This window comes from Anas platyrhynchos, chromosome 10 (genome assembly GCF_047663525.1).
Source record: "Anas platyrhynchos isolate ZD024472 breed Pekin duck chromosome 10, IASCAAS_PekinDuck_T2T, whole genome shotgun sequence".
Lineage (NCBI taxonomy): Eukaryota > Metazoa > Chordata > Aves > Anseriformes > Anatidae > Anas > Anas platyrhynchos.
Window position 1 is genome coordinate 16,094,156 of NC_092596.1, and position 12,360 is coordinate 16,106,515.

The following is a 12,360-nucleotide window of genomic DNA, read 5'->3' on the forward strand; positions in this document are numbered from 1 at the left end:
GCCAGCCCTTCCCTGCTGATCTCATAATATTGGAATAGACTCTCATAAATGGCGTGTTTCTTAAATTCAGTATAAATCTAACAGAGTACACTTTGTTAGCATAATTGGATGTGTTACTTTCAGAAACTGCACCTTTATTTGCTTGTTGTATCCTCTAGATTTCTATCACTAGTCAGAAAATAGGGTAGGACAGAATACAATCTAGCAAGAGTCTTTTAAAAAGTACTTCTGCTATAAGCTTATGTTCTGCTATAAGGAACTAGTGCTAGTAAATATTTGCTGCTTAAACAGTGTGCATGGTACTTTGTTTCTGCTCTATTTTAGTCATTTTTTTAAATATCTGTGGTATTGATTTCAACAAAAGGTTTTTACTCCCAGAACTCCTTAAAGTAGTAGCCCATAGGTTAATATCTGCATTTCTGCTTCTGAGGGGACTGTGGCAAGTAGCAGGTCCCAGTTTTGAAACATACACTCTGTAGATCTCATAACAAATCTTTTTGGTTTTTGCTTGTATGAATCAACTGCTTCTTGCAATTGCAGACTAAGGATGAACTCAGTACCTATAAAATCATTAGAAGAATGTCAAATCTAGTACTGTAGCTGAGACATCTCAACAAAGAGAGCACAGCAACTCAAAGGAGTGAAGATTCAAATAGTACATAGTGAAGGAATATGTGAACTCTGCAGTGTTACTAGCAATTTAAAAACAAACTATAAGTTAGGTTCCTTAAGTCATACCTTTTATCTAATTGTGTTGTTCTTATCAACCTTTTTTAGTGGTTGATTTAGAATGTCTGGTCCAAAAACCTAGGAAAAATGAATGTTTTTGTAGGCTTCCAGGTCTAACAGTGCAGTTTCCCCTGGTTGGTGCTCAAGGTGCTGCTTATTATCTCAAAATTGGAGCTGCCTATCTGATAGCAGGCATGTTTCATGATAGATAAAAGAGCTGTGAATTTTCATGTATTTATTTTTTCCCCACAACTTAAGTTGGAACTTGTAGACATGATAGATATACGCTTGCACAATCAATGTGGATGGAGGGACAGCTAGCATCTATGTCCATTTAGTCTTTAAATTTCTGTTGTGTGAAGAGAGGTTTATGTTCTCTCACTTACTCAGAACTTAGAACTGCTTTTGGGCATTTTCCTCAGATGAGAATTGTAGTGATGTTACAAGTTCTTTGTTAAAATTTTATTGATTCTGTACAGCAAATAGCTGGAAGTAATAATTTCAGTGCAAAGATAGATTGTAGTTCTTGCAGAAGACTTAGATTAAAACGCTGGCTTTAAACTTAAACCCCCCACCAGAATCTTTTTTTTCTCTTTAATTCCGTTTCTTTAGGTGGAATGGATCAGCTTAGAGGAAAGTGATTTGGGGGGAGGAGGAAGGTGGTGACGTATATCTATTTTGTTGTTGTTTTTGCTCTTATATGGAAGTCAAACTTTAATTGATATGTAGGCATCTTGCACGGGAGCTATGTGATCATTCTGCAGGAAGTAATTAGATGCATCTTAATCATTAATGGGTTTCTGTATTTGTATTCTCCTAACAGTATACTGGTAGTCCATTGAAGGACTTTTTTTATGGCACCCTTGGACTTCTAACAGCTCATGCATTCTTTTACAGGGCACAAAACTATGGATAATAATGGAATACTTGGGTGGAGGGTCAGCTTTGGATCTTGTAAGTATATAATATTTGCATTATAAGTATGAATAAAACCTACATAATTGTGTTTTCGTATCACTTAATGAAATCAAGTCCCTGGAGGCTGTTAATGTTGCATCACTGCTACATTATAGTGCTCCAAAAATTGTTGATTTGCATGGTAGTTCTGTTACATGTTGGTACATTGACTTGGTGTTATTTTTGTTTGTTTGTTTTACTGTTTGTCCCTAAGCATTAGGAAACTCTTGTTCTTAGTCAAATGGAAGACAAATTGTGGTGTTTTTCTTTTTTAGTATGAGAAGTACTGTTTTCCCCATACAGGGGGTAGGAGGGTGGGTGACTTGTCTTGAGTGAGGAGGTTTTTTTGTTTGTTTTGTTTTGGCGGTGTCCGGTCCAGCTCCCCCCTCCAGATCAGAGTGTATTCATTACAGTTGCATACAAAATGTTTCCTTTAGGATCAGGTCTCAGGAATTAATGTTGTGTGTGCCTACAGAGTATAATTAATTTTAATTGGTTAGAAGGTGTTGATTTTTCCATTTTCTGTTAAATATGAAAGTACCTTTTATTTAAGATTGTGTAGCATTCACAAAGGATGTAGCTTAGATAGAACAAGCGCACAGTCCACTTCATGTGGATGTGGTTTCCCCATACTTTCAGTACTGCTCCGCCTCAACTGTAAAACTTCAAGACCCACCCTTTCCTGCAAGATAATATAACTCAGTCTTTGTGTGATTCTGAAGGAAAAATATCATGTCTTCAGTATTACAACATGGTGTTAATTATATATTTGCTACCAGTTCTTCTTTCTGCAAAGGTTTAAGTCTATGCTTAACTTCACAGATCTATTTAAACTTCATGAAATTACATCACATCAGCTCAAGTCTAGGAATGCAAAAACATAGTAATTATGTATAGTATATAGTACTTTGTAGCTTTGGAACTTGGTCTTTTTGAGAGTGAGACTGTGAGATAATTCTTTAACATTTTCACATAATTTATAGTCTTTCGTGGATTGTCGGGAAATAATGAAGTTTTTTTTAGTATTGTTCAGTGGTTTCACTCGTTCTTTTGGAGGATAAAACCTTAATTTTTAGCTTCTTTCACTTTGCTTCAATTTTTCGTGATGTTATAGTTTTCTATTTCACTATGGTTTTGTGTGGGTTTTTGATTCTTGGTTTTATAGTAGAATCACACACCTTAACTTCTGTTTTATTTACATAGCTTTCCCATGTGTAGAACTTACCCCATACAAGCAGCTTTATAGTAGTGCATTATGTTCTCCTTGCAAAGGCAAGCATGGAATCAAAAATATTGGAACAAGGAAAAAAGAAGTATTGTTAACTTTAAAAACAGCATTCAATAGACGTTTATTTTGAAATAAACTGTTTTTCTTCATACACATTTTAAAATGCAAAATTCAGTCAACTGTGTTTGATAGAAAACTCAAACTTCTTAGTAAGTTCTGGCTTTTCATGTGTGTTGCATGCTTAGGGGACTATACTGTATATAAAAAAAAGTAGCAGTGCTTTGCATGTATTATCAGTAGAGCAGATGTGAAGATGATTGTTCTAATGGCACCTATTTGTGATAGAATATTGAGTTAATTAATCGAATCTTCATTTTATGAATTGTTTTAGCTCTTTACATTAAAAATGTTTCAAGTTAATATCTAATTAAATCAATAACAAGGCAGAAATTAGATATAAGAATAAAACTATTTTACTGTGTCTTTTCTCTAAAGCTGCGTGCTGGCCCATTTGATGAGTTCCAGATCGCTACCATGCTAAAGGAAATCTTGAAAGGTCTTGACTACCTACATTCAGAGAAAAAAATTCACAGGGATATAAAAGGTGCATTTAAAATGTAACTTTGTTAAAGCCCTTAAAAATCATGGGAGCAGTGTTCTAAATTAGATGTTATATTATTTCCATTTGGCAGCTGCCAATGTCTTGTTATCAGAGCAAGGTGATGTTAAACTTGCTGATTTTGGAGTTGCTGGGCAGCTGACAGACACGCAAATTAAGAGGAATACCTTTGTTGGAACTCCATTTTGGATGGCTCCTGAAGTTATTCAGCAGTCAGCGTATGATTCAAAAGTAAGTATGAGAGTAGAATATCTTTTCTTTGTATCTGCAGATCTAACAGAAAGCTTTTTTTTGTCTTTTTCTAGCTTTATCAATACTGAAAAAAGTTTATTTCAGATTACATGATTTTAAGTAACAAAAGAACAATTAAATTGTTATTACAGTTTATAAACTGTATAAATAAACTGGATGTCACTGTACTCCCATACAAGATCCATGAAAACTCAGCAAGTAAACTTGATGCTTTCCTGTTAACATTCTGTTAGAGAAACTCCCTGGATACTTTGTGTTGTGGGTTTATTTTTGTTTAATTTAAATTCAGTGTTTCCCACTTTATTCAAGTAGTAATAAAGCTTTCAGATCAGAATACTACCAGAATTTATCACCTTATTTTAAACCTAAGATCAGGGCTGAAATTTTAGTCTATTCTCACTCTTTTATATGACATGAATCTTACCGTTTGAACTTAATTTCTTAAGATGCAGGTATTTAAGTTGGTCTCTAGGCTTCCTCTTACTGTCAAAGGAGAAGGAATTGGATGGGTTGCCTGCCCTTCCATTATCTACAGAAGGGTGACTTGTGTGAGACAAAGTTTAGCTTTACTATTCATCTGTGTTTTGTCAGTATACGTTGGATCTTAATATGTGATTGCATTTCTACAACTTGCTGTCAGGTATTTCCAATGACCTGTGTAATTCTGAAGATTTCAGCTAATTGTAGACGAATTGGAAGGGAGAGTTTCTCGATGTGAACAAACAGTAGAAAAGCAGACATTATACCCCTGCCATATTTTCTGTGGGTTTGGAGCTGCTGCTAAAAATCACTATAAGGAAGGAAAGTGAAGTTTGAAGAAATTTTGTACATAGAAGGGCTTCTTGCTGATAATAAGGAGCGTATACATTCACTTGTAATTTTCATGTGTAGAGTTCCAGTGGTACAGCTGTAATACTCTTTCCATGGCTTTTTGGGAAAGTACTCTAGCTTGTTTTTAAAATGCATGTTATCCTGTCCAAGTGAAAATAATTCCTCTTCTGTTTGCCCTGTGTGTAAATCAGCTGTACCACCCCTTCATTTACATTCTGCCAACAACCTAATCTCCTGTGTTCTGTATCTCCTCACTATTGTTGCGAGAGCAATGCCCTTTCTCCTTTCTTTCTTAGCCAGAAGTCTAGTGGGAAAGTATGAAAGAGGCAAGCCTTTGGGTAGGACAGATGAAAAGGTTTTGAACAGGATACACTGATTTCTAGTCTAATACTGAAAAGTATTTTGGCATCTGGACTGCTTTTTAACTTCTCTGTTCCCTTCTTCAAAATAGTAGAAAATGAAATAAATTAGTACACTTTTATAGCAATAGAGACTTAAAAGCCCCATCTCTTTCAAAATGTTTTGTTCCAGTTATGAGCTAGCTTATTTTTTCAATATTAAATTACAGATATTTTAGTTCTTCTTATGAATAGGAAAGGAGTATTGGAGAGATGCAACTTGTAACCCTTCTTTACTATATGGGCAGCTTTAGATTATGACTATTTGCCAAGTGTAGTCAATAATTCCCATTTTTAATGAGAAACACCTATAGTGACTTGAATGGCTCTTGCAACTAATCTAAAATGATGCAAATGATGTATATTTCACTTCGGAGAAATCTCCGAGTTGGAAGATTGCATAGTTCATAAGACACAAATAAAATTTGTCTATGTATCAATAATGCTTATTTCTAGGTAAAAATAGTATCAATTATTCAGAAACTTTTGCTGCCAACTTGGTGTCTCAGATCTAACCAGAGTTGTTGATCATTTTCCAGTTAACTTCATAAAGTTGTTAGGAAAGAAATAGACAGTGCAACAATACTGATTTTGTATACATTGGTCAAAGTTATTCAAGACTGATGAAATCACTTAGGTCTTTGGAAATTATAGCCTTTGAGTATTAAAAAAGAATCTTTATTCATTTTCTACTGAGACCAAAGTTAACTTTATTATATAAATGCAGATTTCAGTTATTAAATACTTTTTTGTGATATCATTTAACTTTATAATATAAGTAACTTTTTCCCTTCTCAGGCTGACATCTGGTCATTGGGAATCACTGCTATTGAACTAGCCAAAGGGGAGCCACCCAACTCTGATATGCATCCAATGAGAGTTCTGTTTCTCATTCCAAAAAACAATCCTCCAACTTTGTTAGGAGAATTCAGTAAACCTTTTAAAGAATTCATCGATGCGTGTCTGAATAAGGATCCAACATTTGTGAGTAGATAAGTGTTTGTGTGTAGAGGTCTATAATTATATTTCTTAATACATGTTTGTGAAGTATTCTGCTGGTACGGTACATCACAGTTGATTGAAATAATTTTGGAGACTATACTTTTGACTGTAAATATTAATGGTACTTCTTAACAACTGTCTCTTCACCTCAGCCTCTTGTGTTTAAAATAATGAAGGGGGGGAGGAGGGGGGGACAGAAGAAATGATGATGGCAGAGGCAACTTCCTACACTGCATGTGAACATAGGATAAGGTCAGAAGAGAAGCTTTGAAAGAGGAGAGAATCCTAAATCTCTTCCCTAGCAGAACTTTTGTTGTCTGCTTGAATTCTGCTTACAAGGAAATGTTGCAGTGGAGAAATTTGATTAGTCATTTTCCTGGGTGTGTACTTTCTAGCATAGAAGGGTAAGCAATAGTCTGTGTGTGACTTGATCGTATTTTTAGAGTGCTTGTAAATGTGGATTACTGGCTTCTCTCAACTTCCTGTTTCTACTAATTTCCTGATGCTGTATGAGCTAAGTCAGTTGTCATACTAAATCTCCCCTACTAACATTTAAAGTCACAAAATGTTAGCATAACATTAAATACTTAAGTGTTTCTTATAGCGCCCTACAGCAAAAGAACTTCTGAAGCACAAATTCATTATGAAAAATGCCAAGAAGACTTCATACCTGACAGAACTAATTGATAGGTTTAAGAGATGGAAAGCAGAGGGACATAGTAGCGATGAAACTGATTCCGATGGTTCTGATTCGTAAGTTAATTTTCACAATTTAGTCTCTATCTGACTTTTTCTGTTTTGCATTGGCTTCTTTCAAGGAAATCCTCTGTTTGAAACTGAAGACTAATGTATAAGTCAAGCTATGCACTCATTCGCTTTGAATTTTTTTAAATCTAAACTCAGTTTCAGTGCTGTTTAAGTGCTGTGTATTTCCTAGTTTGGGGCTAGTGGTTATACCAAAAACAATGAATTATAATCAGAAATACCACAGAGCAAGGCTGAGGTGTACAAAGAGGTTTGCACAATGTGGGTGGAACAACATACCTTCTGTAAGTGTCTTGCCTTTCTGGACATCAGATAACTGTTTTAAATGGGATGTTATAGGAGAAGGTAAGCTTTGTAAGTAGGCATTCTCTGTTTGCTTTGTATTTCAAGTTGATCTCTGAAGTTCAGTTAACATTTCGACACATGCTTTTTTCCCTTGTTTTAAGGCATACAGAAATAATCCATATAGATTTACTATGTATTTGGGTTACCTATAGTTGCTTAGCAATATGCTGTGGCTAGTATTACGTACATCATATCCTTTTTCTTAGGGAGTCAAGTAACAAAGAAAACAACTCTCATCCTGAGTGGAGCTTTACTACAGTTCGAAAGAAACCAGATGCAAAAAAGCTGCAGAATGGGACGGTATGTAGTCTAAAGAGTTCTTCTTTAAGTGATGGTTTTGAAGCCATTGTAAGGTAGTGTTAAAACTTGTAATTACTCGGTTTTCTTAAGAATTGACTACTTTTTTGTAGTCCAACAGATAATGCTTGTTAATGACATTTCCTATGCCTGTGTCAGCCTTAATTACAAAAGGTATCACATACTAATAGAACAGTATCTGTTCAAAGATATGTGAATTTTAAACTGTTATATAATATTAGAGAAGAGAAATTGGAGCGTGACAATATGGCGTATGTCATCAGGCATCTATTTCTATATTTCCTAATGTTTGTTGACGTACTGTACCTTCATTGTTTTGTGATATGTTACAAGGGCTGTGTTGAATTCAGCTGAACTTTCAAAGTCATGTAAGCTGCATTTAACACAGCGTACATATGGTATAGGAATATACTGATATCCTGATTTGTTAATTTTTAGGATCAAGATCTTGTTAAAACCCTGAGTTGTTTAACTATGATAATCACCCCTGTGTTTGCTGAGGTAAGTTTTACCTTCAAAGAAATTTTTAAGTTATTGCCCAAGCACCTGATGAATTCTGTAAGCTTTATCTGCTTTGGTTTTCTACTCAGCTCAAACAGCAGGACACAAATAATGCTAGCAGAAAGAAAGCAATTGAGGAACTTGAGAAAAGCATCAATATGGCAGAAGCAACATGTCCAGGGATCACAGATAAGATGGTGAAGAAACTTATGGAGAAATTTCAGAAGTAAGTGAAGAAAGTTTTGCATGCATTTAAACAGTGTGTGTGTGTGTGTGTGTGTGTGTTTATGGGCGGGGAGAAGTACTTCCATTAAGGAAAAGCTAGTTGATATTCAAGCATTTCATATGCTAGGGAAGTTTAAGTACAGTATTTTGATCCGTTACATCTGTTATATCTAGGGCTCTACATTCTTAGCTTCAGAAGTTACATGTAACATGTCTGGTTATTGAAAGAAAAACTAATGCTAGCAATAACTTTTTCTGCTTGGTCTTTACACTCTGGAATTTTACTGTAGTTGTTACATTTTGCTTCCTTTAATTTAACCTGCAGTTTTATCTTAACCATATTTATAGCAAGGAAGGGAGCAGGAGAATCCTTACTAGTTTAATGATGCATAGATAGTTACTTGCTGCCTGCCAGGATGAGACACAGTAATTAACAAAAAACTTGTTTTTTTATCTGTAGATTTTCTGTTAATGACTCATCCTAAGAAACTTCACATAAGTGACTGCTGTTTCATATGGACCCAGTGAAACCCACCAAAACTACTTCAAGCTTGGCAGTGCTTAGCTCATGAGCTCCTTGTGCCTTTTGGATCTTTGCAACATATTGATGGTGATTTGAGGATTTGAAAGAACCTACTCAACTATTTTGTGGCAGTGCACATGGTTTTATATTTTCAGGAAATTATTTTGTAAAGAACAACTTTTAATATTGTAGTTTCACCAGTTTAATCTGATAAATGTTGAGGTGCAGTTTTGCTTTTAGAAATAACCATTACTTTAGTTGATAGAAAGTGCAAGTACAGTATGTTTTGATGCTATTTTGTTCCTGTACACAGGGATGTACAGGTCTTTTGTATTCATGAGTTAAACTTTTGTAAATCACTAACAAGCTTCAGAGAAAATAGCTTTTTCACAAGCGTATTCAAAACATGTATTGTAGTGGCAAGGGTATTGCTGTAGCACCTGCTTCAACCAGCATATAGTTATTGTGCCCTGAAGAATAAACCTGCAACAGTATCTATTATAATTCTAAATTGGTACAGTATTTTAGGCAGCTCTATGATTAAATATATTTGAGAGCAATATGTCAATAGTTTGCAGGTGATATGTAGCAACAGGTATATCCTGATGTACAGTATATGTATTACCTTTTAGAACAAGTAGTAATTCAATCTTATATCATCATGGTAGGAAAATTAAAGCAATACAGTTGAGGGGGTGGGGCTTTTGGCAATAATGGACAAAAACTGAAGTCCAATTTTATTTAATTTAATTTTTTTCCTCTGAGTATACATACCTGGGTGGAAGGGAGCCAGAGAAGCCGAGCGTCGCATGATACATACCTCACAAGCAGGTATAAGTGTAACACCAGCGTTCTTTGTGGTGGTGTTGTTTCTCCTGTAAGATATTTATACACATTTTTGTTCTTAAATACATTAAATACAGTACATCAACATAATTTGTTTATAATTTTCTGAAAGTGTATTTTAAATATGTATTTACCAGTTAATATGCAAATAACTGAGTTATAGATATTCTTTCACAAAAAGGTAGTACTGTGCAGTATGGAGTGATTTTTTTCATAAAAAGTAGGTAAGATTATAAAGTTGCTTTCAGTTATATATTTATGGTACTGCTAACTGGGTAATCTCTTCTGGTTTTTTATTATTTTTTGTTATTGTTTTTCTTTCTTTTTCAACCCAGTATGTATATTATGCTGAAATTTTGAACTGGGATTTTTTTTCAGTACTTAGCTGTGGAACTGTTGGTGTAAATTTATTTTTGATAAAGGTTGGGTGTGTTTATTTTATGGTTCAGACCTGCACATTTTGTTTTTGCACAAAAGTCATTTTAAAAAATCTGAAATATATCTGCCAAATATTAAAAAAGTAATGGTGTGCAAGTAAATACTGCATTTTTAGTCAAATGTTGCCATTACATCGTTTTTATATAAAGGACACTTGTGAGAGATGGTGGTTAGATATGCCAAGGACAATTATTTTCAATGGTGCCTACACTGTAAAAAATTTAAAAAAGGAAAAAAAAAGAATAACTTTGTTTTAATTTTAAAGAAGTGTTTCTGTTTAAAACTTTCATCTGCTATATAACTGAAATTCAATTAGAATTTATATCTGAGAAAAAGTCTGGAAATAGTTTTTGAAAACAATAATGTTATGGATTAAATAAATATTTTTATAAATGTAAAAGCAGCAAAAGTTGTAAATACAGTTGATCTGAAGCTTTACAAAATAACTGCATCACAGAAACAAATTGTAGTGCTTCTCTAGCTTCTGTAGTTGTTAGTCTTGTAAATCTGTTTATAGATGAAGCTTATTTCAATGTTTTGGGGGGTTTTAAATGGTTTAAAAATAAATATTTAAGTTCTGTAAACTTTCATGAGCTCTTTCTGTTGTGCATTTTATTCTGGATTTTAATAAATGTGCAGAGGCGTGGATATACCTCCTATCTTGTCTTATGGTTTAGCAAAGGTGTTCCTTACACAGTTGTTTTGAAAAGGTTTTGGGTCACTCTCCCCCACCCCCCATGCTGTTCTTGTCTGGAAGATACCTACCAGCTGCTATGCAACAGGGAGTGCTAGAGAGAGAGAGCAACTCCAGGGTTCAGTTTTGGTTTCAGTCCCATAGAGGAGTGTTCAGGATCTGTGTGCTCAAATGAATGTTCATGGCCTGTGACAACGTAGTGTGACCTAATATCTCTGTGGGCTTAATTGTGAATTTGGCATTGTAAAGTGAAGGTACAAAAAGGCCAGGGCCACAGTTACCTCAGCTTTTACTTCACCAGTCTCATCCTAAATCTCATTGCAAAGACCTCCATATTCATTTCTCAGAATTAAATTCATGTTTTCACTTCTATGTCACTTCCCTTAAGGTGTTTTTTTTTTTTTTTATGAGACCAAGGGGAGAGGTGATAAGAATTTCTCCTGAATTTTGTAATTAGTGGTAATACCCTGTTGACACAGTCTTTAATCTATGCAACTCCATATCCTGTTCTGGGTAGCAAGGGTTAGTGAATTAATTAATCTGTCCTATTTATGTGGTAAGACTGTAGCATGTTACTGAACTATGGTATCTCTTCCTGTGAAATGGTTGGGTCATATGCCTACCTCACAGGACAGTATTGGGAAAAAGTCATCCATATATGCATAAAACAGCTTCATTCTCTTGTAAGAACAGTTCGTTTAAAGACTACTTTATTGTACTGCACATGGCATTTTTGCACCTAAGGTCTCTGTGCATTGTACGACTGTAACTCTTAAGAATGGATGTCTGTATTACTGGTTTCCAGAGAACAGTTTCTTTTTCCTCATGACTTGTTAGATATTGATGAACTGTGTAACTTAATCAGCAGTATTCTGTTGCTGGCAGATAGATAATGGGAAGAGATATCAAGATGTTCATTTAGGAATCATCTTCTTGTGTATTTGGTTTGTTAGGTTTCCCACAGTAGATGGAGAAGAATTGATATTGAAGTAGTCTTATCAAAGTAGTCTGAATCACAGAGTAGAGAAATATGTTTGTTCATGGGTAGATGAGTCCTTTATCAATGTAATCATTCTTAAAACCCCTGGTCTCTTAATTCCTCTAGCACACTTCTGTACAGTAAGCATTGTAGTATTGTAAAAACCTGTTCTTGCATTCAACTGAATGTCTATAGTTGAATAGGAAAGTACATAGATTCTTGATGTGTTTGCACAAGGCTTAGCAATTGTTAAAGGTCTCATTTTTATAACACTGTTTTATGACTTAACACTGGAATAAAATTATTTTATTCTTTACAAAGTTTTAATGGTATGTATGTTGGCTTGCCTTATTTCACATCTTTCCAATAAATGAGGTTACACTTTAATATAGAAATTAGTTAAATTTGCTGGAATCAGAGCTCCTCCAAACTAATGTTCTTCATATACTGTGTACATCTTGATGCTTTTTTAACTTAATGCATACACCTATATGTTAAAAAAAAAAAAAAAAAGAATATCTTGCATATAAATCTCAAGATTAGCTTTATCTGTAAGTGATGTATTTTATTTTATGACCCCCAGCTACATCAGTCCAAATGCATTGAGTAGCTTAGTGTTTTGATGCTATAATGCTTCTGTGCCCCCACCAAATTAATACTGCTTGCTTGCTTAAGGGATATGTCATCTCTGTCCTCGGTATTTTTTGTAC

General features: G+C 34.5%; 1 protein-coding gene across 1 annotated transcript in view; it reads left to right on the forward strand.

Annotated features, from left to right (window-relative positions):
- STK26 (serine/threonine kinase 26) overlaps positions 1 to 10,625 on the forward strand; it is a 30,344-nt gene extending 19,719 nt beyond the window's left edge. Inside the window, exons 4-12 of the mRNA XM_027465043.3 lie at positions 1,627 to 1,683; positions 3,410 to 3,518; positions 3,607 to 3,764; positions 5,813 to 5,998; positions 6,621 to 6,769; positions 7,333 to 7,426; positions 7,883 to 7,945; positions 8,035 to 8,171; positions 8,631 to 10,625. Of these exons, the coding sequence (XP_027320844.1) occupies positions 1,627 to 1,683; positions 3,410 to 3,518; positions 3,607 to 3,764; positions 5,813 to 5,998; positions 6,621 to 6,769; positions 7,333 to 7,426; positions 7,883 to 7,945; positions 8,035 to 8,171; positions 8,631 to 8,655 (978 nt within the window). The 3' untranslated portion in view covers positions 8,656 to 10,625. The remainder of the gene's footprint in view (positions 1 to 1,626; positions 1,684 to 3,409; positions 3,519 to 3,606; positions 3,765 to 5,812; positions 5,999 to 6,620; positions 6,770 to 7,332; positions 7,427 to 7,882; positions 7,946 to 8,034; positions 8,172 to 8,630) is intronic.
- The last annotated feature ends 1,735 nt before the right edge of the window (positions 10,626 to 12,360 follow it).